This window comes from Sebastes fasciatus, chromosome 8, assembly GCF_043250625.1.
Source record: "Sebastes fasciatus isolate fSebFas1 chromosome 8, fSebFas1.pri, whole genome shotgun sequence".
NCBI lineage: Eukaryota > Metazoa > Chordata > Actinopteri > Perciformes > Sebastidae > Sebastes > Sebastes fasciatus.
The window spans coordinates 31,564,539-31,592,505 of NC_133802.1; the positions used below are offsets into that span (position 1 = coordinate 31,564,539).

At 39.7% G+C, this 27,967-nt stretch overlaps 1 protein-coding gene across 4 annotated transcripts in view; it reads left to right on the forward strand.

The window, feature by feature from the left end:
* Positions 1-27,967, forward strand: part of clstn1 (calsyntenin 1) — a 57,483-nt gene that overhangs the window by 15,365 nt on the left and 14,151 nt on the right. Inside the window, exons 2-12 of one of the 4 annotated variants that reach the window (XM_074645003.1) lie at positions 8,278-8,400; positions 13,170-13,199; positions 16,043-16,238; positions 17,517-17,725; positions 18,514-18,663; positions 18,949-19,134; positions 19,956-20,204; positions 23,653-23,774; positions 24,487-24,649; positions 25,585-25,638; positions 27,677-27,834. In XM_074645003.1, the coding sequence (XP_074501104.1) occupies positions 8,278-8,400; positions 13,170-13,199; positions 16,043-16,238; positions 17,517-17,725; positions 18,514-18,663; positions 18,949-19,134; positions 19,956-20,204; positions 23,653-23,774; positions 24,487-24,649; positions 25,585-25,638; positions 27,677-27,834 (1,640 nt within the window). The remainder of the gene's footprint in view (positions 1-8,277; positions 8,401-13,169; positions 13,200-16,042; positions 16,239-17,516; positions 17,726-18,513; positions 18,664-18,948; positions 19,135-19,955; positions 20,205-23,652; positions 23,775-24,486; positions 24,650-25,584; positions 25,639-27,676; positions 27,835-27,967) is intronic. The other 3 variants (XM_074645004.1, XM_074645005.1, XM_074645007.1) reach the window with 3 other exon arrangements.

Consider the following 27,967-nt stretch of genomic DNA (forward strand, 5'->3'; position numbering starts at 1 on the left):
TGGCAGCCTCCGTTGCTTTGTTTGATGTCTTGCTCGTCGCTTGACCTTGTCAGCGAATGAAGTAGATGTATCCCATTATAGGATTAAGTGCCATTGGCTTTATTTGAAGCGTAACAGGATTGCATACCAGGTACTGTGTTGGGCTGTAAGTGGGTACAGTAACGGCTTGATATCAGCGTGTGTTTATCCGACATTCATTTCTCAAAGGCTTCTTTTTTTTTTTAGATGTGGTTCATTCTACGTCAGCATGAGATAACACTACCGGGGTTAATATATATTATTTAGCAAGAGGCAAACATCAGCCCATTATATCTGTGTATTTATATTCTGACTCCCCATCTAATATTTATATTGAGGCCAACGGTTGCTCTGTGCTAGAAATAGGACGAGTGTATGTACAGTATGCATGTGGGTGCAATGTAGAGCTGCAACGATTAATCGATTAGTTGTCAACTATTAAATTAATCGCCAGCTATTTTGATGATTGATTAATCGGTTTGAGTGATTTTTTTTTTAAAGAAAAGAACAGTCTAAACTCTGATTCCAGCTTCTTAAATGTGAATATTTTCTGCTTTTTTTTTACTCCTCTATGACAGTAAACTGAATATCTTTGAGTTGTGGACAAAACCAGACATTTCAGGACGTCATCTTGGGCTTTAAGAAACACTGATTAACATTTTTCACCATTTTGTGACATTTTATAGACCAAACAACTAATCGAGAAAATAATCAACAGATTAAACAACAATGAAAACAATTGTTAGTTGCAGCCTTTTTAGCAATGATTTAAAATCTTTGTAGCCAGCCCTTTTTTAAAAATTGCTTACTTTTTTGCCCCTTTCTGTTCACTTTTCTCCAATCCGTCTACACTGATGGAAAAGATGCAATAAATGGAATAACTGTTTGTTCCTGAAGGCATCTTGTCATGCATTAGTGACTTGAAAATTAAGTGTCACAGCATTGTCTTCTTTCTTATCAGCAATTCTATTCAATACACAGACAGATATATTTATTGGCAGAGTCTCACAGAATGATCGTTCTCTTGTCTCTAATTTTGAAGAAGGCTGTTTTCCACAGACGGTTAAGCTTTCCTTTTTTCTTGGCGTAACATTGACCCACATTGTTGTGACCTCCTTAGGTTCAACATGTGAGGATTTAAGACTGTGATCTCTTTTACCAATCTACATGGGATTAGAGCTGAAGCAATCAATTGATTAGTTGAACAACAAACAAGATAATGAATCCACAAAAATATGAATAATTAGTTAATTATTCAAGTCATTTTTTGAATAATAAATGCCACCCATTCTCTGTTTTCAGATTCTTACATTTTAGGATTTGATCGCACAAAACACGCGTGCATTGGTCTCAAATTATCAAATTGTTGAATTGTTTTTGGCTTTTTTGTTGTTTTCACGGTCCATACTAACCTGTATGAAAGGTGCAATACAAGTAAGGAATAATGTACAGCGAGCCGGTCATTGTTGTGAAATAACTAGGACTGTCAATCGATTAAAATATTTAATCACAGGTACTGCATTTAGCGTAAAAAATATGCTCAAATCATAACATGGCAAACTGCAGCCCAACAAGCAACAACAGCTGTCAGTGTGTCAGTATGCTGACTTGACTATGACTTGCCCCAAAACTGCATGTGATTATCATAAAGTGGGCATGTCTGTAAAGGGGAGACTCGTGGGTACCCATAGAACCCATTTTCATTCACAAATTTTGAGGTCAGAGGTCAAGGGACCCCTTTGTAAATGGCCATGCCAGTTTTTCTTGGTCAAAATTTTGCGTAACTTTGGAGCGTTATTTAGCCTCCTTCCCGACAAGCTAGAATGACATGGTTGGTACTGATGGATTCCTTAGTTTTTTTCTAGTTTCATATGATAGCAGTATATTTACCAGCGTTATTATCGCGTTAACTTTGACAGTCTTAGAAATAACATTTCATTTTATTTCATTTCATTTATTTCACAACAATGACCTGCTAGCAGGACATTTTATAAATTAAGCAAAAAGTAATGGATAGAATAAATCATTAGTTGCAGCCCTACATTGGGTTAAGCAACATGTGACACATCTGTATGGCCTATTTTAATAGATAATTATTAAGACAAGACATTAAGTCAATTTACAGTGGATACAGCACAAAACCACTTTAATCTTCTCAAGCATCTTCTGCAGCGTCTTTATCAGTTTAATGTTGATTATTCATTAGAAGTCAAGAGATTCCTCTTGAGTTATCTGCTTTTATGTGAGTGAAGGACTGAGTCTGCAGGTTGTAAATGGGCCAGTAGTGAGTATACATTGCATTAGATGAATTGGTTTCCTAATTAGGTTAAATTAAGAAAAATGGCAGTCTTCCACGCTACACATCCTCAGTGCTGCAGCAGCGGGTCTCTTCTCAGACTGCCTCAAACATTTCAAAGCCCCTTTCCTAATCTCACTCCATCTTAAATCCTAAATCCAAACACAATACAGAGAGTCTGTCCTTTTATAATCATAGCAATCTTATCTTATAGGTAGTATGTAATAAATCACCCAGTTTCCAAGAATAACGGTGTCTTTAGTTGTTCAAATAATAATGTCGTTGTTACTCTGTGTCAAATTTTCACTGCAGGCTTGCAGGGAGATGATGAAGCTATTTTGTCAAAAGGGCCTTGTTGGCAATTTCACACAATGTATGTGAGAATTTCACGCTTTAAATAAAATCGTGCTTTAGATTTCATTCCATTGGAGGTGTTTGTGTGTGAGTGAAAGGGGCTTTGATTTTAACGGTGATTTACGCCGGCGGTGCAGTTTGCTATTGAATTTGTCAAAGGCCTCCCGGGTCTGCCTGCACACCTTTCTGTCACGTTTTTCTGTTCCACGGTTTGTTATCTGTGATCACATCTGCATTAGCTCTTATTTCAATTGATCTGTGCTGCCAAACTCAGACCATTGTTGGGAATTGATCTCTTCCATCAGACTTTCGCTTGACTTCGCAGCACAAAGTCGATTAGCCGTGACAAAGTTGTCTGACTTCCACAACACAACATCTAGTTTGACCTGTGTCAGCAGGCGTTTGCTTTGTTTCCAGTGGGTGAAATGCACTTTCTGAAGTAAAACTCTTCATCTATGTCCTTGCTCGTCAGTCAAGCAAGAGATAGATGCTATGCAAATGGACATGGTGCATTTTAGATTAGGGGGAAATTACATTTAACTAGACAAGACAGGAAAATTAAATGTTTTGCATAAACCTGCAGGAGCTTTGAGAATGCAGCTTGTACCATTAAGTGCTGGTCCTGGTTCAGTGCACCTCAGTGTTGAAGGCCGTGAGCGACTCATCACGGGCAAATGTGAGGCCCACATGTGACCTGGCTAACAGCTACTGTGACTCTGTGGGAAGCTAAAGCTGATTATTGTAGTAGTCTGGCCTGGCAGGACACAAGACGCTCAGCAAAGACGATTTATTGGGCCTGATCGATTCTAAATTACCGGCAAACACAACAACTTGTTCTTACTAACCTCTGTTTGTTTGTGTAGGACAAGATTTAACCAAAAATTCTTAAGCTCTCACCACATTTAGTACATTGCCTATTTCTTGCTAAGACAAGCAAATACATGTCAGCCATGTTTGTGAAAAATAACTACCAATTGTAACATGATGTCATTATTTAATGCTGCAGCACATTTAATGTTTATTAAGCTATAAGAACATATTTACTTTGTACATTATGACCATATACTGTAAATAAGAAGTGGATGTAGTCACCATGACGTCACCCATTTGTTGGTGGACAACGGTTTTTGAAGCCTCGAGTTCAGCATTTTGGTCGTCGCCATGTTGGTTTTTGGCTGTTGCCATGTTGGTTTTTGGATGTTGCCAACTTGGTTTTTGGCCGTCATCATCTTGATTTTTGGCCATCTCCATCTTGATTTTTGGCCGTCTCCATCTTGGTTTTTGGCCATCGCCATCTTGGTTTTTGGCTGTCGCCATTTTGGTTTTTGGATGTTGCCAACTTGGTTTTTGGCCGTCGCCATGTTGGTTTTTGGACTCTAAATGGGACCATAATTTACTAAATGAACATCATGCTGTATTGAAGAAGACTTGAAACTAGTGATTGAGACCATAAACTCATGTTTACAATGTTTACTGAGGTAATAAATCAAGTGAGAAGTAGGCTCATTTTCTCATTGCCTTCTATACAATCAGACTTCTTTTAGCAACCAGAGGAGTCGCCCCCTGCTGGCTGTTAGAAATAATTCAGGTTTAAGGCACATCTGCATTGGCTTCACTTTTCAGACCTGGAGGTTTTCACTTGATTGTGACAAACTTGTCTACTTCGGTCTGAGGATACCTCTGTAAGAACTTTTCTCACTAGGAAACAAATAGTTTGGTGGGTAATTATGGTGCTCACATCACACCATCCTGTGCAAGTAGCTTGTAATTCATTTTCATTGATCCTGTAGGCTAATCACTGACTGAGAATTCCACTAAATTATGTAAAGACACAGAACGCAAGTCATTTGCTTTGCTGAAATTGGATTTGGTAGACTGACGTTTTTAAAGACGCCTGAAAACATCCTCATCATTTATTTATGCTTTTGTAAGCTTTTCTTTTTTATCTGGTTACCGTTTGAAGCTCATAATATAATTGTAGCACAGATTGTGTTATTGAACATAAGGCGTCTTCCTATTAGTCAGATGATGAATGCGTGATTTCTGCAGCATGACACGGCTGTGGATTTAATTTCACCATGCAAAACATATTTCAATTTAACTGTAAAGACTCAAAGAGGAAAAAAATCATTTTACTGCCATTAATTCAGGATGTGCTGTGTAACTTAAGAGGCTTTTTGGGTCAACTGAAGAGAAACGACTAATACAAGTTTTAGGTGTTAAATGATAAGTATATTACTTTCATTTTCAGACGTTAAAATGCACAAACTTACAAGCCATATGTATACATATTTGGAATTATTACGAGCACACAGGTGCCAACAACATTTTTGTTTGGCATCTTTGGCAAATACTTGAGTGGCACCAGCATTTTGCATCAGAGACACACTAATTAATCCACTGTCTATTTAAATAATGTTGCTGGTTGAGATGCATGTTGTGCCCAAAGCGTGTCATTGTTTGCAGGTAATTGGATAAACGTGGGCTGGAGGATGTGCTTCAGTTTGTAGTGAAACATTTCAGTTCACATACCCTTCGAACAGTTTTTGGTGTCGATGCCAAAGAGCTAAAAATGTCAAAAATATATATAATTTTAACCAGAGTTTCTATTTCAGACAACAAAGGAGTTTGCCACATTAAATAATTATTACTACTAATGCTACTAATGATGAATAAAGACCAAGCGCATATTTGAATGTTGTTGGACAGCGCTAAAATTCAAGTGATCCTTTTAAATTACTACTAAAATAGTTGGTAATGTGATTTGCTTCATGAGTGGTTTTGGTTGAATGATAACAAAATGGGCCTTATAATAGCAAACATACAGTAGCTGTTGAAGTTTAAAAAAAAAAAAGTATTTAAGAAGCTCAGCAGTGCAACCTTGTCCTACAGTGGAATAATTAAGAGGAGAAAATGCCACCAGCCGTGTAATTGATGCTTAACTTATTCGCTAAAAGTCACATATTTGTCTCAGACTTATTCACACAGAACTTTAATCAAGACTTAAGCCATCAGTTGCTGTTGCAGCTTTTTAAGCATATTGTCTCAGAAACGTGGATATTATAGACAAAGGCCACTCTTAGTGCTTTATTTTCCACTTCCTGAGATCTTTCATGTGTTCATTTCATACTTCTGAAAACTTAAAAGCATTTGAAAAAAAAGGGGGAAAAAAAGAAAGCTCCTGTATAGCCACTGGCAAATTATGCTTCATAAATTATTAAATAGATTATTGTTAATCCCTCATGAATTATGTAACCAGAACGGTTTCCTACTTTATATATTTGGGCTAAATACCCATTGCGCTGTGGTTGATGATTTCCTGCCGTTCATTGTTAGCATAGATTAGCTTGAATGCATGACGTGGCCACATTGAATTCACATTGAAAATGACCTTCTGAATAAGGGCAGTGGGGTTTAGGTAAAGGGCGGAGAGGAAGCACGTCTGAGCTCTGGATTTCCTACACTCCTTAGTAATTTCAAAAACAATATATTGCCTATTTTTCTTTGAGAAATTGATTAACAATATTCAAAGATTTGACTCAATCAGTGTGATCAAAGAGTAACAAGCCCAGGGTTCGTTTTTTTTGGTCACAGTTTCGGTTTGTTATGCACATTAGGGGAAAAAAACAAAAAACATTTCCAATGTGTTTGAACTCCAAAATATATAAATAGATAGATTGATTGATTGATTGATAGTAATGAATGATATTTCTATTAGGGCTGATTAAGTTAACGCAATAATAACACGTTAATGCATATACGCCACTAATTTCTTTAACGCAACTTGCAATTTTTAGGTTGTAGCGGGCTCAGTTTTAAAGCTAGAGTGACGATACTGGTATCATGAAACTAGAAAACCTAATGAATCCATTGGTACCAATCATGTGTGCAAATGAAAATGGGTTCTATGGGTACCCACGAGTCTCCCCTTTACAGACATGCCCACTTTATGATAATCACATGCAGTTTGGGGCAAGTCATAATCAAGTCAGCACACTGACACACTGACAGCTGTTGTTGCCTGTTGGGCTGCAGTTTGCCATGTTATGATTTGAGCGTATTTTTAATGCTAAATGCAGTACCTGTGATTAAATATTTTAATCGAGTTATTTCACAACAATGATCGACTCGCTGTACATTATCACTTACTTGTATAGCTCCTTTCATACAGGTTAGTATGGACAGTGACAGTTTTTATGCTAAATGCAGTACCTGTGAGGGTTTCTGGACAAGATTTGTCATTGTTTTGTGTTGTTAATTTATTTCCAATAATAAATATATACATACATTTGTATAAAGCAGCATATTTGTCCACTCCCATGTTGATAAGAGTATTAAATACTTGACAAATCTCCCATTAAGGTACATTTTGAACTAATAACAAATGTGCCATTAATTTGCGATTAACGATGGACAATCATGCAATGAATCAAGATTAAATATTTTAATCGATTGACAGCCCTAATTTCTATATCATATGAAGCCATAACACTGATTTTACACATGAAATAAGGCAGGCTACTTAATGGTCAAGTAGTCCTGTGTTCAGATAATAATTGCCTCTTCTATATCTCTGTCACCTCAACAAATAAATAGCAGGCCTGTATTAGTTGTGCAACGGTTCAACAAGTCCACGGTTCGGTTTGTACGCCATTGAACGGTTCGGTTTTGCATCCCTAATTTGGACGTACTCGCTGTTTTTGTTACTGTCTTGTCTTCAGGAAAACGTGCCTGGTCCGGTTACCTCTCCCAGTGTTCCTATCGCCTACAGCGCACTGTCAGCCAGAGTTAGCATCACTTTTGCAGATCAGTAGCGCAGGAACGCCATCCTCTCAGCTTGCTCTGGAGTGAGCACATATTGTCTGTAAGAGAGCTGCATCTCCCCTGCGTCAACGCTGTTTTCTAAGCCAGCCCAAATATGTCACTCACAGCAGCTTCCTCTGCAGCCGCCAGCTACAACAGAGTCCCGTCTGCAGCTGGGATGCTTCCCAGGCCGACGAGCACACAAAGCTGTAAACAGCCCGACTTCTGCTCCACATACCTGGCCTGAAAGTCATAGACAGAACCTTCATCATCCATGTGATGCCGATGTCAAAAGTCATTATCTGATATGGATTGTGGTTCTGTCTACTGATGTAGAAAGTGCTATCATAAAATCATCTTGAAAGAATTTGTCTTCAGTTTGGATAAATCGAACCATATAACATCAGTACATTGTATCTATGATGGAGAATGATGTGCACCAGAGGGTCAAGAGCAGCAGCTTTTCACCAGCTGAAACCCTCCGCAGTCTTGGTCCTCCTCGGCTACTCTTGTTGTGGGTGATCCTTTTTATTGTGCTTCTAAAGATAATATGAAAAGCATCCAGAACCTCATAAAATATTTACTCAAGCTGCATTGGGAAGAAAGATAAAAGTTAAAGTAGCAATTTGAGAAAACACAGATGAAATTTAATTATTAAAATCACAGAAAATTGCTACTTAGTGCCGGTGAGAGAAAATCAATTAGCCTATCAGGACATTCTCTCAACTCAGGACAGAAATTATTCCTATAGACTTTTTTTTTTTGTTTTATAGGCACTGACATTTCCTATCTCTTTTTCCTCACAGTCAATAAGCACAAACCATGGATCGAGACGACGTACCACGGGATCGTAACGGAAAACGATGACAAAGTACTTCTGGACCCTCCACTAATTGCGCTGGACAAGGATGCTCCTCTTCGCTACGCAGGTGAGAGAGGAGGTTTAATGCTGCTGCTGCTATTCCTTTACTCCCTCAGCTTCACTGCACTGGGAATGACTCATTTTACAATGAATAAAAAAAGAAAACCTACTAATTGCTTTGCTTTGAGATAAGGATGTCCCGATCAAGTTTTTTTTGTCCCTGATCTGAGTCATTTAATATTGAGTACCTGTCGATAGCGAGTCCCGATCCGATACTTATTTTCCTAGATAATACAGTTGCACAGTGCACACTTCAAGTGCACTAAAGCTATTAAAATCAATCCAATGTATATGCTTGACAATTGAATAGCTTTGCATTACATCAAGAAAAAAAAAAGCCTATATCCAAGCTGTTCCTTAATGTTTTTTATTTTAATTTTTTACAAAATAACAAAGTATAAAATAACAAACCCTTTCTGTAATCTTTTTGGCTTTGTCGCTGTCTCGAGGGAATTTCTCTCTCCCTTTTAAAAGCGTCCTCCAGGGTTCGTTGCTTCGTTGCCTGAGTTACCCGAATGAACTGAATACCGTTGAGTGTTTATTTTGGTCTGTACATCTTTTGCGCGGATTACATTAAAGAATTACTCTTATTGGCATTTTACTCGCGGTGCTTTTGTTGCACTTGCAGTAGCGTGGTGAGTGTGATTGTCGCTGGCTCTCCAGCGCTGTCTGTGCGTGTTCTGTCTGCGGTGAAACACCATAGATTGACAGCAGAACGCAAGAGACTTAGTGCACATTAATTAGGTAAATAACGTAAATATACAGTCTCGTTCTGCCTTTTGCTGTCGTTTATGGTGCGTGTTTAGCACCGGGTGGAGCTCAACCCCTGCTCAGAACTCAGCGGGGTGGAGGAGATTTGATGGCGGCTGCACTTGTTGCGTTGATGTGCACGAATGCTTCGCAGTTAAAAACACCTCTTTATGTACAGTATGTACCTTGGTGTGTATATAGGTGATACCAATCAGTTAAAAAACATTCCTTGATCGGCCCGATACCAATCTTAGAGGTCGGATTGGAACATACCTACTTTGAGATTGTGTTACAAGGACATTGATGTGTATGTTCAAAGACATGTAATCGGTTTGCTGATGGACTATTTATACACTGAACTAAATTATTTTTTTAAACAAAACCACTTTACTTTTTTAACCTTTATTTTACTAGGATATTTTCATATCATGGATGTACAACCCAAAATCTAGCCTTAACATAATGTTTTTGAAATCATGAATATGTCACGGTTAATATATGAAAGCCCCTCTCTCTTCAGAGTGTTTCATTCTTTCTGAGATATAGGTTTTATTTGACATTAAATATTTATACAAAATCAAATGTACACTCGGTAGCGAGGAGCTTATTGTTGAGTAATCATTTAATGCACTCCTGGTAGTGGACCATGTGACTCAATGGCATTCTGCACATATGATTTTTATGACATGCCTGTCATACAGTCATACAGCTGGCTACCATATCCTCCAGATTGGCCCTTTTGATATTCAGATCAAAATATTCTTTCATGTTTTTTTTTTTTTTTTTTCACCCTCCCAGTGGAGAGGCACAATTAGTGTGCTTTATGTACCAAGGAAGGCAGCGTTGGCTCTGGGGTTTTTAATCACATCACGATTGACTCTGGCCGGGATTCAAAGCACTGGAAATGATTTCCCACCATTTCACATCGCATGAGCTGTGTGATCTTTTGTCTGGTGGTCCCTTCACACTCTGCGCTCTCGCTCCACCTGATATAGACCATTAAAATAAAATCTCACATTACTTCTCTGATTTAGCAAGTGAGTGATGTTCATGTGCCTGTCAGCGGAGATGTAAAGCCGGAACTACTTTTCAAGGAACATTTTTTTGATAAGTTTGTTTTTTATCACATTTTTTTGATAAGTTTGTTTTTTATCAGTTACTTGATGCTATAAAAAGGGGGTGAGACGTCATGATTGGCAGCTGTGAGTCTCTCTCGCTGACAAACTTTAGCCGTGCTCGGCTCATGATTGGTTCAGGCGGGTTACCTTTATACCGCGGTTCCAGCCCCCTGATCGCTACTGTGATCTCTTTTATATACAGTCTAGGGTTTCACCAATCAGCGACCGACATCCCTGCAAACTCCACCCCAAAACTTCCTGTACTTTCAGAAAGTACTACCCCCGGAACATAATTTAGATGCTGGGCCCTGCGGTCGAAAAGGGGCTTAATATTCTTCACAAAGTTATGTGAAATCTGATTGTTCTCAAGAGCTGATCGGCCTGGCAGCACACAATTTCTAAGGTGGACAACTTCCGCAAGAGGCCCCCGTCATTTCTGAAGGGCAGAGAGTTGAATAATATGCCAATTCTCTGCATGATGTTCGTCTCCTTTCACAGTAAATTAGCGTTGAATACAGAGCTCGGTGCTCCCGCCTCTTTCAGCTGGGGCTCCCCGCTTTTTTCGATGAACAGGGCTTTGCGAATGGACCGCATGTCCCTGTGAACTAGCCCTCTCTCTCTCTGGAGACAGCAAGCAATCTGGCTTCACGTGGCAGCAGGGGTGACCGGCTCGGTCATGCCAGCCTCCATCTAGTTGGTCCATCTGTGCCAACAAACCGGTTCACTGTAAAGCTGACCCACAGGCCAAAGAAGCCCAATCACAGGCTCTTGAGTTAGTAATTAGTGTGAATATTTAGCATGAATTAGGATCTAATATATGAGTTTGTGTGTGTATTAGAGTGATGTACTGTGGGACGATAGCTTTAAGAGTGTCTTTATCTGTGTGGTTTGAGCTGAAATAGTTGATACCATGGATGACTGTGCTCTAAAACAAGCGAGGAACACAAAGCAGGGAGCATTTATCAACCACATTTGGGTAATCCGACTCATGTAGGACCATTAGACGTCCTTGTTTCTGCAACACAGTTGATGCCAGAGAATATACAGCATATTGATCTGTAAGCCAATTAATATTCTTTGATTATAATTCACGGTTTATTTAGTGCCAGCGGTTAAATGACCACTGCAGGTCAAGCCTGTAAAATCAATACGTAACAATCAGCGTGATGGCCGACCTGACCCGAGCCGAGCCGAGCCGAGCCGAGCCGAGCCGAGCCGAGCCGAGAGGCCTGTGTGGGTGTGTGTGTGTGTGTGACCAGTGAAAAGCTGAAGAATTCCTGAAGCCCTGGTGTGAGCTGGTCATTACTGGCGTGAGCTTGGTCATTAGTGCTGCGGTGAACACGGAGGCCCACAACTCCCACTGCATGACTGGCCCTGAACAGCGGTCCCTAATGTGAAATCCATTTCTAATTGTTTAGTAGGTGAAAACAAAATGACCAGGTCCAACCCACTGGAGGCCCTGTCAGGGCTTTAGAACAAACAGCCAAGCAGAAAAAGACTTCATCATTTTAGGTATTTCTACTCCCAAGTAGGGATGTCATGATACCAGAAATTCAGTAGTAGATAACAATACCAGTGAAATTCCACGATTCTCGATACCAATTCGATGACACGGTAAAAAAAGAGAGAGAACATCTCATTCAAACAACTTGATTTATTCAAGTTTCTCGCCAAAAACTACATTACATTTGAGTATATCATGATAACATTAAAATTTACCTTCGCCCAATATTCATTTTTACTGAATAGACTGAACGCATCATAATGTAAATCAATGGCACCTACCATTAACGTTAGCTGTTAGCTCCGTGCAGGACAGTGCTGCCCACTGACTGCTAGTAGCTAACTTTAACCAGCTCTCTTCCTGCCATTTCAACTATTCAGTCTATTGTCCCCCGGACAACGTTAGTCTCGAGCCCCACGGTTCCTATACGGTACCCGTGGGACTGTAGAAAAACGAGTACCGTCACGTTTTCAGAATTTTAGCATCGACTTGGTACGATGGATTGGTTCTCATGACATCAATACTCAGGAACACCTTGAGGGAATTTCTTCAACTTTGCCACAAACATCCACTTGGACTCAAGGACTCAAGTTTTACTGAATAGATCCTGAACGCATCATAATGTAAATCAATAGCACCTCCCGTTAACGTTAGCTGTCAACTCCTTGCAGGACTGTGCTGTTTACCGGCTACTAACAGCTAACGTTAACTAGCTCTCGTCCTGCCGATTTCATTACAGATTTGTTGTTCACAATGTAGCATTATCAGGGAAAAATAGGGTGCGTCGATAGTGAGTTTACTGTGTCCCAAACACATTTTCGATCGTCCCCGAGACGCCGTTAGAGTCCTCACCTACGGTACCTGCGGTACTGTGGAAAAACAGGTACGTCACGTTTTTTTGGCATCGATTTGGTACAGAAGTATCGGTTCTCGTGACACCCCTACTCCCAAGTTGCTTCTTATCTTATAGAATTTCTAATTATCAAAGTGAATTAATCAATCCCTCCACTAGTTTTCCAGAAAATATATGTGCAGTGTTTTGACAAGTAAGATAAACTTAACAAAGGACAGACTCTCTAGAATCCCCCAAAACATGCTGACATTAAAAAGTGAGATTTCTGTTGCTTGTAATTGGCTGCTCTGTCACTTTTCGTTGTTTCTTCTAAAAAAAAGAGTTGCTGAGCCATTAATAAACTGCAAACACTTCGACGCAACCGGCTTTTCATAAATGTTTTAATCCTTCCTTTCTTTCAACTGGCAGAAGACTTTCTGCTTGTGAGAAACTGAATATTTTGTAATCTTTATAGCAAGAGTATGTGTCCTTCCTGTCCTCTCTGTGATTTCTCTGAGATTCTAACTTTTCTTTTAACTGATCTGGGTTTATCTTCTCTCCCTTCCTTGTAGAGAGTTTTGAGGTGACCCTCACTGAAGAAGGTGATCTTGGGCTCTTTCTTCTGCCTTGTGCTTAGTTGTTACTATTAACCCACTAACGCAAAAAAAAAACAGCATCCACACTTTTACACAGAAACTCCTTCTGCCATGCTCTGTAATCTCCCCATTTGGTTTTTCTCGATTTCTTTTATGTTTTTTCTCACCCTCAATTTTTTGGACTTCCAACAGCTGGATGAAAAGTGTGATGTGGGGGCTGACTGTACTTAGAAATATCTGTGCATGAGACATCCATTGCAGTTTGCAGACCCTAACAGTTTTTCAGCTGCCACCAGGAAACAGAAAGCTGCTTTAAAACAAGAGTTTTCAGTCACTTTGCTGCCATTTTGTCCAATCCAATCCTTTCAATTAAAACAATATGGAAGGAAAAGACAATATACACATTTAATTATAAAATAAAATCTGAAAGGTCACATAAGATGATTTCACAACCTCTTAAAGTGTATTTTTAAACCTTGACCCTATTGTCCCATGTGTGTCAAAGTGAAATGAAACTGAAATTGGTCCAGTATTGAGGGAGAACACTGTAACAGGCAGCTGCATAACAAGCAGTGAGGGCAAGTGAACAGCGTCAATGTAACGTTACGTCTACTAAAAGTGCTTGTATTTGCCAACGACGGGCTCAGATTGTTATTATAAGTGTCTGACAACATTATGGAAAGGACCCTACAGAGAAATAAAACGTTTTTCTTACCTTTCGCTTAGGGCTGTCAATCGATTAAAACATTTCATTGTGATTAATCACATGATTGTCCATAGTTAATTGTGATTAATGGTTGCTACATCATGGTTGGTACTAGGAATGCACTGATTTATTAGCTGAACATCGGTATCGGCCAATATTCGCCCTTGTTGACTGCCATTGGCCTATCCGTAAACGAGATGACATTCACCGATGGCAGTGGCTGATGTTTTTATCTGTTGTGTTGTATCAGTTCTGTGCAGGCTAAATGTTGTGTTATTTATGAAGTATTTCCTGGCCAAAATTTAGCGTAAGTTAGGAGCGTTATTTAACCTTCACAACAAGCTAGTATGACATGGTTGGTACCGATGGATTCCTTAGGTTTTGTAGTTTGATATATTACCAGTATCTTCAATCTAGCTTTAAAACCTTTGAGCCCACTACAACCTAAAAATCACACGTTGCGTTAAAGAAATTAGTGGCGTTAAAACAAATTTGCATTAACACATTATTAACTTTGACAGCCCTACTTTCGCTTGATCCGGTTTGTTTGTTATTGTGTCCAGGTCCCGCTCAAGGAGAAGTCTCCTTGTGAAATCTGAATATCTGTATACTCTAGCTCAAATAAATACGGTTGGCCGTCGAATTCAAAGACCTCGTCCACATTGTCGAAATCATCTAAATATTCAGCCATGACATTGAAAGTCTTTTAGACAATGCTAAGCTACGCTTTCTTTACTCCAACACAACAAACTTGCGTTTCCACCATGGATGTATACCACTATTCCACCGTCCACAATTTCAGACAATTATGATAAAAATCAGGCAAGATCATGGCCGAAACAAGCACTTTTAGTGGACGTAAATGATGATGCAAGGTTGCCCCAATAGTATCATATTGCAGCCCGTTAGTAGCTGCCATCTACAGCGCTCTCCCTCAATACTGGACCAATTCCAGAAATTGTTGTCCCTATGAGTGAGTTAGACACAAAAACATGGGAAAATAGGGTCCAAGTTGAAAAATACAGAAGTTACCCTTTAACACCGATGGCAATTGGAGCACAAATTGACACTAGAGTTGGCATTTAAAGAGGATAAAAACTCTGAAAACGTCTTAAAGGCATCATGTGGTGCCTCTCTGTGACCTATCCGATCTGTGCCAGTACAGTGACTCCTGTGGACTTTTCTGACATGAAAGTCTTCAACTGAAAAAGCTGCTGAGATTGTTAACTAATGCAAACTCTCTCCGCTATAAAGTTTCTGTTGTTGCATCTTTGCCTCAGTGGATCTCTTGAGTTAACTCTCCACCACTAATCTCCACCATTAGCATGGCTGCAGTTGTCATTTGATGTGGATGTCGAGCAAGTTGATATTTCTAACCCCAGTTCTCATCCAGTGCTTTTCGTTTGAATACTGTTACTGCAGCAGTTCTCTTATGATTTCATTTTTCATTTTGATTCATTTTGCAGTAGTTTTGGGTGAGAGGTGAAATTACACAGGAAGACTTTGTTTGATTTAGAAAATTTTCAGAGGTGTTATCTGAGAGTTTTATTTTCTTTCACAGACTTTCTCGGGTTTGATGACTGAATTCTTATCACAATGCTTTATTGTAAAGATTTTAATTTTTTATTTATGTTAATTATTGTTTCTATCATACAATAGGCTGTAATATTTATTCATAACAGAGATAAATGGTCTTCACTTCAAATAATGTTCTCTGTCTACTTACTTTTTGGGCTTGGTTTCATGAGTTTGATTTCTAATATCCTAAGTACCCCCGTGAAATGCCTGTCCATATCTTTTCGGTTTCTGCCTGCATGACTGGATGCAATGTTTTCAAGTGGCTTGGAAAAGACACTCCGTCTTCTATGATACTAAATGTCCCACACCCTCTCCCAACCCCTCCCCCCCAAGTACTCACCCATATGACAGTGCTTTTGGGCTTCCTCCACAGACACCACCCACCCCAATCTACAACTCCCTGGCACCCAAAACCTGTGGCTGATTTATTTTTTTTTTGTTTAGTTTTTTTTTGCGTGGATTTATGGTTTTGTTATTAACATAATTTTTCATTTGAATTAATAAAATTTCACGCCTGACGTCAGTTATTCTGAGCAAACCTTCTTTTGGCTCTTGACGTGTTCAGGTGAGATTTGCGGCTTCAGGATCCACGGGCAGAATGTCCCCTTCGAGGCCGTGGTCCTGGACAAGTCCACTGGCGAGGGGGTCATCCGGGCCAAGGACAAGCTGGACTGCGAGCTGCAGAAGGAGCACACCTTTACCATCCAAGCCTACGACTGTGGAGAGGGTCCCGACGGCGCCAACATGAAGAAATCCCACAAGTGAGTTCAGAAGTACCTGATTCGATGCCCGAGTTGTCAGGATATACAATATAGTACTGCGGCGGATTGCAAGTAGCGCATCATTTCTTTTTGATTTCGACCTGCAGTTTTCCAATCCTTTGTCAGGCGGTCTTTGTTTTATTTGATAGGCGTGATTCAATACTACCGTATACATTTGGCCCAACACAACTCCATGGCTGGAAAATAAAAAATGGAAGAGTTGGATGATGCGAAGGAGCTCCTGAGCCTAGAATTAATAAGATGGTGGTTGTTGTTGTTGTTGTAACGGATGTGAGGTACTTTTCCGAAAATCCGATTGAAACATGAAATTAAAACCTGCCCTCTCATATTTATGTAGAATCATGTAGGGTGCCTTCACACCTACGGTAACCCATTTGGTGTGGTTCATATGAACTCATGCTTTCACAACAAAAACAACCATTTTTTTTTACCATGAATTCAAAAGCTAAACTATGATTGAATCTTTCTGCTGATTATGGGAAATGTCATGGGGAAATTTACCCTGATGAGCTTGTGTTCTACTGAACGTGTTTTGACAGTTTCTCATCAAATGTGAATGACCAGACAGTAACTGCTCCCTGTAATAATACGGTATAAGACGCTTCTTTTTTGTATTGTTTCTACATGTCCGTTATTAATTACTGACTAATGAAGTGCCGTGAGGGCTGCAACGATGATCGTCAGAAAATTAATGGCCAATTGATTTGATCATCAATTAACTGATCCAGTCATTTCTTAAGCTAAACATTTGCTGTTTCCATCTTCTCAAATGGGACAATTTGATGCTTTTTTTTTGTCATACCTTAGAGTAAAATGGATGTCTCTGGGGCTTTCGACTGTTGGTAGCACACAACAAGACGTTTGAAGATGGCTGTGCAAAACAACAGGCATTTTATAGACAAAATGATGAATGGTAGATTAAACAATAATGAATTATGAACAAGAATGCTTATAATCAATAATTTCTTTGTGAGCAGAAAGGATAAGTAAGACGTACGTAACGAATACCCAGAATTTGATTTCTCCCGGTGTGTCCATGAATCACTGATAATGCAGGATAACAGTTGCCAAAATTGATTTAAATGAATGACCGTCACCTGTCAGCCCATATGACTTGTTCATTCGTGTGTTGCGACTGTTTGTAATAAGTCAGTGTGAACATAAATGGACCAGAACGCATCATTAGGAAGTGTGACAATAGAATACTTTAGTGTGGTTAAAGTTGACAGTGTCCTAACTAAAGCATGTCCCTTTCAGGGCCACTGTCCACATCCAGGTGAACGACATCAACGAGTACTCACCGGTGTTCAAGGAGAAGTCCTACAAAGCCACCATCATCGAGGGAAAGAAGTACGACAGCATCCTGAAGGTGGAGGCAGTGGACGCCGACTGCTCTTTCCAGTTTAGCCAGATCTGCAACTACGAGATTGTCACCCCAGATGTGCCCTTCACCATCGACAAAGACGGTAAGAATCTTCACTTAGCAGCCTTGTGTTAGTGCATGTCGGGGGGGCGGGGGAAAGCTGCAGTGCATGCTTAAGAGCCACGATTTCTTATTGACACACACTTCATATTGATCTGTGTAAACGCACAGACTCATTTAGAATTCAAGGCAGCTTGTTGCCTGGTGAGACGATGACGTGATGTGTCCTTGAAATGTCACCCGAGTTGGTCATTCGTGTCGGACTGCGGGATTATTTATCTTTGTGTCTTGTAAAACAAAATTAAAGATCCAGTAAAAAAAACATCAGATATCCAGGCTCGGCGGATGCGACGCCTTGCTCTGATAAAAAAGGAAAGGTGATAATAATGTGAGGAGAACAATCGGTGTGAAGATACATAATGTTTGCTCAACTGTGACAGCTAATTAGAGTTTGAGGTTGGGAAACAAAGAACCTGAGATGAGACCAAACAAATTCCATCACTTTCTTTTAATCACTTGCATGCTAATCAGACTAATGAACTCTCAATATAGCCTCTAAAGGAAAAAGACGCAAGTCAAAATATTACGATGTGGCCCTAAAGAAACGTCAATTAGTATATTGCACTTTTAGTTCAGCTTAAAGGGAATCACACAAGATTTCTATTTGGCAGCTTTTTAAAAACATTTAAAAATAGTGTGCGTTGTTCTGGTGCACTGCTTATCAGCTCTAAAGGTTTTGTATAAATTTCCTCGCACAGCTGCAGCTTTGAAATTAAACAAAGAGCGTCCCTCTGGCACTCTCTCCATTTTTTTCTCCCCTGCTTCATTCAGGCTTCATCAAGAACACAGAGAAACTGAGCTACGGCAAAGAGCGCATGTACAAGCTGACTGTGACCGCCTACGACTGTGGAAAGAACCGCGCCTCCGAGGACGTCCTGGTCAAGATCAGCGTCAAGCCCACCTGCAAACCCAGCTGGCAAGGTATCAAAGCTCTCCTGTACTACTCGCCGTAGCTCGCCAACCATCACCATTTAGGTGTGTCTCTGTGATGAACAAAAGCGATCCACCGATGCAGAGTCCACATTGTCATAAAAGGTTATTTAACTCCATTAAACCACAAGGCCTTTTATGGCGTTTGAAAGAGGTGAAGTACTTCTTAATGAGTAATTACTATTGACAGCTCCTGTACTGAATGCTCACATGTTGTCGGTGCTGCGCTGAAGGATGTCTTTTCATTCTTTTCCTGCCTCTGGCTTCGTCTTTCAGGCTTCAACAAGAGGATCGAATATGAGCCTGGCACAGGTAGCCTGGCTCTTTTCCCCAGCATGCACTTGGAGACCTGCGATGAGCCAATCACGTCCATCCGAGCCACCATTGACCTGGAAACCAACCATATTGGGAAGGGCTGCGACCGTGATACCTACTCTGAGAAGTCTCTGCACAAGCTGTGCGGTAAGTAACTGGAAATGGTTATTGTCAGTGGTGCATCATTGGAATTAGGACTAGGTGATATGGCTTATAAATAACATCTCCATATTTTTAGGCTATGCCGGGATATACAATATATATCTTGATAGTTTCATATTTAATCTAAAATAACATAACTGTTTTCCAGCGTGATCATTCTAGCAAACTAATCTGAACACTCTGAGGTGGTGTACCTTCATTTTGAAGTCAGATTGGTCTTGGTCTTGAATTGTGTTTTCATTAAATTATTCACACAATTGAAATGTCTCTGAAATACAGTTTGCAGCTGTTTTTTTTGTTTTTAATTATCATTAATTTTATTAAATATTTATTAGTCTAGTTTGACAGTCTTTTTTTTTCGAAGTGGAGGCTGGCATCTTCCATCACCGTTTACGAACTCAACACTCAACACTTGCTTTGGCACTTCACTTCTTTCGCTCTCTCCAGGCTCTTTCCTGGTTCCCTGCTTCCCTCAAGATAAAAAACAAAACAAAATACGCCCCATTTGCACACCCATGCTTATACGTCATACACACTCGCCCATGAGCGTGTGGCGGGAGAGGGCTGCGGGAGAAGTGAAACGCTAAAGCGAGTCTCATGTCAGCGGCTTAAAAAAACGACGTGACAATTAATATTTGAACTTGATGTTGGCGATAGAGTTATTTACTACATCCCACGTGGAACAAGCCACAAATACATCGAGTATATTTCATATATCGCCCACCCCTAATTGGAATCACAATTCTTTTTTTAATAAATCCAAGTGCCCGATATAATTGCCTTTATGGTCTTTGATTGTTTTCTAGGAGCCAGCACCGGCACTGTGGAGCTGCTGCCTGCACCCAGCAGCTCCGCCAACTGGACGGTAGGGCTGCCCACCGATAACGGGCACGACAGCGACCAGGTGTTTGAGTTCAACGGCACCCAGGCCATCAAGGTTCCCGAGGGCATGGTGAAAACCAGCCTGAAGGAGCCCTTCACCATCTCTGTGTGGATGAGACACGGCCCCGGGGCCCACGACAAGGAGACCATCCTCTGCAACTCTGACAAGACAGGTAACGTCCCCCGGAGAAGAGAAGGGTCTAAAATCTTCGCTGCACCTGGACTTTGTCCAGTTTGACTTTTATTTGAATTGTTTTATGAGGTGAAATTGGTTTGCAGATAGTCAACTGTAAAAATATCATACACATACATACATAATTAGAGGCATAATCCGTGATCCAAATGTAAATAAAAGAGTGGCCGACCCACCATAATACAGATTGTAGATGTCACATAGAAGTGGTGTACATCATCTGAAAGCTGGGAACCTGAAGATTAATTTGAGATGCAGCTCAGCACTGTGTGTCAAGTTCTAGATCAGAAAAAAAAATGGATTAATAAATCAATGAATTGAAATAAATAGTGAAGGTGTATAAGGGCTTAGAACATTATGATAGAAGTATATGATGGTCATCCTCATGCTCTATTATGTTTCATAAGTTGCAGCAATTTTGGGGTTGATACCATTTGTTACACAGATTTGTTGCTAAATTTAACCATTTTTTTACCACTCAAGAATTAATAAAAATGATCAATAATCCCTCCAAAATATCACATTAAGACACCAAGACCTTGAGGAACACCGTAGTAAAAGCCATGCTGTGATTTGGAATAAAAAAATGTTGACATTTTTGCAAGAATTGCATATTTCGGCGATTGGATTCTGTTGTGTAAACTGCTCAGAAACCCCCTTATTGTCGATCTAGCTAGTAAAGCCATCCATCCTCTGAATGCTCTAGGTCTCTAGTTTGTGGCTGTAAAGTTTCATGAGGCTGTGATTATCCTAGAGGTCACCACAGGTCATTTTATACAAGGAGGTCAAATTTCAAGAAATGGTTTCACTAAAATGAAATGTCTGCTATGGGGACTAACATCATCACACATGAATACAGTTGGGCTCATTGGATCCACAAGAGTCTCAGCTTTACAGTGATACTCAATTTATGTAATTCCAAGACTGTTTAGGGACCCCAGTATGCAGAAATATTCCAATACACCATTTTTAGAATAGGCGAATATATCACATTTATACTGCATGGAAGCTATTTTAGTTTATTTTCATGTTTCTGGTGTTGTTAAAGGGGCTGTTTGGATCAGTAATATTGCTGCATATGATGTCTGAAAATATGCCTCTAATAAACTACAATGTAACTTGAGGCTATAATGAGCGTTGGTGCTGAGCTGGCTGACTTAACACATGGAAACTTTCTCACCTCAGCCGAGTACTCGCTGACCTTTCCTTCCATTTTTGACACTAGTTGTAAATTCTGCGTACGGTCACGAGCTTCTTGGTCTTATTGACTGTAAAGTCTCTGCCGTGGTCAGTGAGAGGCGGCTCATCAGCTTCTGTTCGACTGCTTATATAAGAAGGATTACATCAGGGCGGCTGTGTCCTGGACAGGAAGCTCCCGCAGCCATGATCTCAGCAACATTCATGACCTCCATTCAGCGCAGTATCTGTTCCACAGAAACAGAAATGTCTCACACGCATTCTATTAATTTCCTCTACATTTTAGTCTTTAGTTCTTAATACTGACACAACATATTATTAACACTTTAAAAATGGACCTCCAGCAGGCAGCCGCAAGAGATTGTTGTTTGCGTGATCCTGTTTAAATCCATCTAAAATAAAAACCATAATTGCTAGAGCGTTCATTCTTTTTGCAGCAGAAAGCTAAAGCTTCTGTCTTGTGCGTCATCACGTTGTACGCTCGTGATGACGTCATTAGGTTACGTTGTGTGCGGTACGAAACATGGTGAAACACACAGTCACGCCACAGTATTGCCCGTATTAAAAGCAGTGGGAGAGCATTGTTTGCATGATCCTGTTTAAATCAATGTAAAATAAAAAAACATAATATCCAGAGCATTCATTCCAAGCAAATGTTGTTGTTTTTTTTTAAAAGGGTTAAAATGGAAATTGAATTGACTTCTTTTAGTTGAGTAATTGATTAAATGTCTCAAACTGGTCTCCAGTTGATTCTGCTTTAGCGTTGTGTTACGTTTCATCCAAGGCAGGGATGTAACTAGACCCATGATAGACCCATAAGATAAGATAAGATTAGATAAGATAAGCCTTCATTAGTCCCACACTGGGGAAATTTGAGTTACAGCAGCAAAGGGGACAGTACAAACAAAAGGCCTCAGTAAAAAACAAGATATAATATTTAGTAAACAATAAAGATATAATGGATAAGTAAACCATAAAAAAAGACAGACAGAATTAATGGTTGGGTTCACATTATTGCACATATGACATCATAGAATTTTGATATTGCTAAATATTGTATGGATATTAATATTACTGTAATTTTAAATTATATTAGTCCAGAATCCTATTTCCAAAACATGATATGTTACCGGTTCTTAAAAGGTGGCGATTTGATGTGATTATCTAAATCAAATGAGAGGAAGATACAGCTTTGAGGAATGATAACTTCAGTCCATTTAAATTATATATAGACCTACAGTATAACCAGATGCTCTCTAATCATAGCGCATGACATCATATGACAGATTTTTATTAGATATTGTAATAGACTGAGCCTATAGATATTGAGAAAAGTGCTGTAAATCAGTTGCTGTTTGGTACAAACACCAATTCTGACTTTTTTTCTTCTGTATTTTGACGGTTTCCTCCAAGACAATGAGCTCTGGTTGCATTTCCAGTTTAGAGAACGGTACACTTGTCAATAGGAATTGGTTGTGTAACTGGTTTCAAAGGGATCTTTTCTGCTACTGTGAGAACCTGTTGAGGCATGTTTGTACATTATGAAATTGTCGTGGGCCGATGATGACAAATCCCAGTAGTCACATATTACAGAGGATGTTATTTGTTTAATCATTAGGCACATGGCTACAGGCTTGTGCTAACTTGTGTAACATTCAGTGTTTACAAGTAATTTGCATTATCAATTAATCTGACTTTTTTCTACATTAATTGATTAATACTTGATGTAAATGTCAGAAAATAGTAAAAATTGTCCATCCCAGTTTCTCAAAGCCCAAGATATTCACTATAGTATGACATAAAACAGAAAAGCAAAAAATCTCCATATTTGAGAGGCTGAAAACAGCATTTTCTGCCTTTTTTTTCAAGAAAAATTACTTTAACTTTAATTAATCTATTATCAAAATAGTTGACGATTATTTTTCTGTTGATCAGCTAATCAGTTAGTTGACTAATCGTTGCAGCGCTACTCTTTGGTGTAGTCATCGGTAAATACAACAATGTAATGTTAAAGGCTACATAAGATCTTTCTTTATTATTATATTATTGTGTTGTATTGCTTTTTTTCCTTCCCATGGCCTCATTAGAAGATTCAGCCGTTAAGTTTAAAGAATGCAGTAAATGTCTCCTATTCAGTCTCGTGTTGTACCAAATATTGACATACTGTAGATACACATTTACATTTAAATCTTTAAATATCTTGTTCTTCCCTCTGATCTTCTCCACTGCAGAGATGAACAGACACCACTACTCGCTTTACGTTCACAACTGCAGGCTGATCCTCCTCCTTCGCCAGGATCCCACTGAGGCCGAGAACTACAAACCAGCCGAGTTTCACTGGAAACTCGACCAGGTCAGCTGCTGCTTCTGATACCAAACTTTGTGTTTAAGAGTTTTAGAGAATGATCGACTGTGCTGCATCATATTTTGCTAAGAGTAAGAGAAGTCACGATACCACGATTCTCGATGCCAATTCGATGCCACGGTGAAAAACAAAAGAAAACAATAAATACTCCTTTAAAGGAGCATACTGGTTTTTTTTTATGAAGTTAAACAGGTCATAATTCTCTCTCTAATATCTATTTTATATTGCTGTGAAAACATCTCCTTAAAAACTGGATTTATTCACATTTCTCACCAAAAACTACATTTTACAAGATTACAGTTGAATGCATCACGATAATGTTAGAATTTACCTTTGTCCCATACTCATTTTTACTGAATGGAGCCTGAACACATCATAATGTACTAACAGCTAACGCTAACTAGTTCTCGTCCTGCCGATTTCAACACAGATTTGTTGTTCACAATGAAGCATTATTAGGGAAAAGATAGGGTGCATTCCCTGGATAGTGAGTTTACTGCATATTAAACACATTCTTATCGTCCCCGGGACAATGTTAGTCTCGAGACCTGATCCCCGGTACATGTGGTACTGTAGAAAAACGAGTACCGTCATGTTTTCAGAATTTTGGCATCGAGTTGGTACCGAAGTCTTGGTTCTCGTGACATCCCTAGTAAGAGTAAGTGTCAGCTCTTCATTCCCTCTGTTGTGTTCTTCTCAGGCGTGTGACAAAGAGTGGCATCACTATGTGCTGAATGTGGAGTTCCCCACTGTGTCTCTGTTTGTGGATGGAACCACCTTTGAGCCCTTCCTGGTTACAGAGGACTACCCGCTGCACTCCTCCAAGGTGGAATCTCAGCTCACCATTGGTGCCTGCTGGCAAGGTAAACTCCTCAATACATGTTTAAGAGGAATGCTGTTTAAATTAAATGAGACATAATTCTCTTGTTACAAACGAGTCTGAAGCACAAATGCATCGTAAAGAAAGACGTGAATCTCTCTTAAAAATGTTTTCTGTAAAGTTTTGTACGACGGAGTATTAGGGCAACATCGACGGGAAAAAAAATCTGAGATTTCTAGAATAAAGTCATAATATTACGAGAAAAAAGTCGTAATTTAATGAGAATAAAGTCATACTATTTTTAAAAAAAAACGTAATATTACGATAATAAAGTCATAATTTTATGAGAAAAAAAAGTCATGTCCTCCACAAAAGAGGTAGTTTCCCCATCAGGTCCGTGTGGTTCTTTCAGCGGAATAAACGCAGTTTCTTGCACAATCTTTTCAAGGTCCTGATACTGATGATAATGTGGTGCTGATGTGACAAAAGATGAAGTTTTTTGGGTTATTTGTGAAACCTAAACTAAAGTATAACTTCACAAGATGCTCCAGGTTCCTCATTTTCACACAGCTGCTCTATTTCCCCTCTAAAATAACACGTAAAATTACTAATTTATAATATTACGACTTTATTGTCATAATATTACGACTTTTTTTTCTCTTAAACTTATGACTTTATTCTCATAATATTACGACTTTTTCTCGTAAACTTCTGACTTTATTCTCTTTTTCCCTCAATGTGGCCCTAATACTCCGACGTAATTTTGCTAATTTTTGGTGACTAAAATAGTAGAAAGATGATTATATTTGTTGATTAGAGCTTGTGTAAAACAGTAGCGTGCATGTTATTTTAATAACTCTTTGTTAGATTCTCAAATGATGCTCCATGGCGTACGTATTTAGCATCTGAATCTCTGCTACAGATCCTCAACCTTCCTCCCTGTTCTCTCCCTGCTCTCTTTGTTTCTGTCCTTTACAGACAACTCAGGACATGACAATGACACTGAGTCAGTCTCTGAGCCAAACACCTCAGGTTGCTCTAATCTTTCCCTTACTCCTCAAATACGTCCCATTTGTCCACAACGTCCCACCACGCTAACTGCATCCTCATACCATCTCGACTAGAACGATTCTCACACATTCTAGATGCAGAAAGATTTGTTTTTGTTCGGAGCATGATGCAGAATGGATGAGTGTGATTTTTAATGCTGCCCGCATCATATATTATTTTGCCGTTTTCGTCATTCTCCATTTATACACTCGTCTCACTGCAGCAGCCAGGTTTTCCACCACACCCTGAGCAGCAGAAATAGACATATAATGAGCACAAAACTCTGACTTGGCTGCAGCCTTTTAACCGTGCTGGCTCTTCTTTCAGAACATGACCTTTGGGTCAGAAGCAGTAGCTGCTCCATATCAGATAACAGAGCTGCAGCAGCACACACACACACACACACACACACACACTGGATGACTGTGTGACCTTGAGATGTGAAGGTCCAGGTTTGACTCTGCAGTGGCGCAGACTTATTCTCGTTACGGTCCAGCAGGAAGATGTGATTGTTTCACTTCTCATTCGGCAGGATCGATGCACATCACAGCGACACTGAAATACTCCGTTATATTAATATTTCAAGGCTCATCATTTTTGTGTATTCTGAGCATGTTGCAGTCCTCAAGATGGTTCCATTATTTTATGAAAATGAGCTGACTAAAGAGGATACATTTCACCATTATCTTATGATAATCCCCCTTCTTTAAGTTTATTTTGTTTCTGTTGATGTAATTTTATTTTCCACAGTTAAGGCCTTTACACACGTTACATGCGTTTTTTCCACACTTCAAAGTTAACGTGATAATAACTCGGGTTTTTTTTTTAGCGAATCACGATCCTAATAATCGGTCACGTGTCTTGAAAACGATGACATCATCTAAAACACGTGCACGTCGCATCAGGTCTTAATGGTAGAAACCCGCAAGCGTTGCACCCGGTCTTAAAGGTATAAACACACAAATGTAGCAACCGGTCTTAATGGGATAAAGCAGCATATTTGCCCACTCCCATGTTGATAAGAGTATTAAATACTTGACAAATCTCCCTTTAAGGTACATTTTGAACCAATACAATTTTTTTATTAATTTGCGATTAATCACAAATATCTATGGACAATCGTGCAATCAATTAATCACGATTGAATATTTTAATTGATTGACAGCCCTAATTTTTTTGAACTGTTGTTTTTGCCATCAATACTTTCACACAGAATGTGAATATTACACAGCAAAAAAGCGACGAAAGGTCCATTTTCCTGAGCTTTCGCACCGCGAATAAAGGCATCCACCAATCATGTTGTGCGGTACGGACATATTCAAAACATACACTGTATGTACAACAACACAGAGGCTCCGTAGTCCGAGCCAAGACAGTAAACTATATTAATCACAAAGGCAGCGCAGACCAGATCCACTCCTTCCCTTCTTTCCTTTCACATTAAAACCCCTACCATATACACTGCGTCACTGTTTCAGATGAAAATTCCCTCAGAACTGGGGGAATCACAGGTTTAGGCTGTACAACATCTTACCTCAGACCAACTACCAGGTGCTGGATCTCTCTCTGGGTGCTCTCCAGGTCGTTGGCCCTCTGCCTGCACGAATCTATTCAAACTTTTTTATTGAAAAAGTGTTGAACCGTCGCAAATTCGCATCGCTGCCGGTGTGAATATTTTAGATGCGTAACATTCACGGGCGAGTATTTCGCGTTTTTCGTGTCGTTTATTCGTCCGGTGTGTAGAGGCCTCAAGGCAGCGGTTCACCCTGTTAATGCAGATGTTGCATGCATAAGGCGTGTACACGCTCATCCATCATCCTCCCGTCTCCCTCACTGAGCCTTCAGGCCTTGTAAGGGCCCACATACTAACTTGCATGAACGCCATTCAGCTTTGCACATTGAGACAGCATGCTTGAATCAGCAGCCCAGAAATGGGGAAGTCTGCTGAATGTACACTTGAATAATTTTTCTGTATGTGTTACTGTTTTCGTCTCCTCTTCACTATCCCTGACGTGCCCAGGCGGAAATGCTCGGATGGCTCAGTTTTTCCGAGGGAACCTGGCGGGGCTGATGATCCGCTCTGGCAAGCTGGAGAACAAGAAGGTGATCGACTGTTTGTACACCTGTAAGGAAGGATTGGACGTGCAGCTGCCCGAGGAGGTAGCTTCAGCTGTCAAGGTGAGGAGAGCGCAGCGTTTTAGAGACACAAAACACGTATATCTGGGCATCAAGAAGACGGTCTAAGACAGTGGTTGCAAACATTTTAGGCTTGTGATCCTTGTGGGGGAAGAAAAGTGGACTCTCTTTTTGT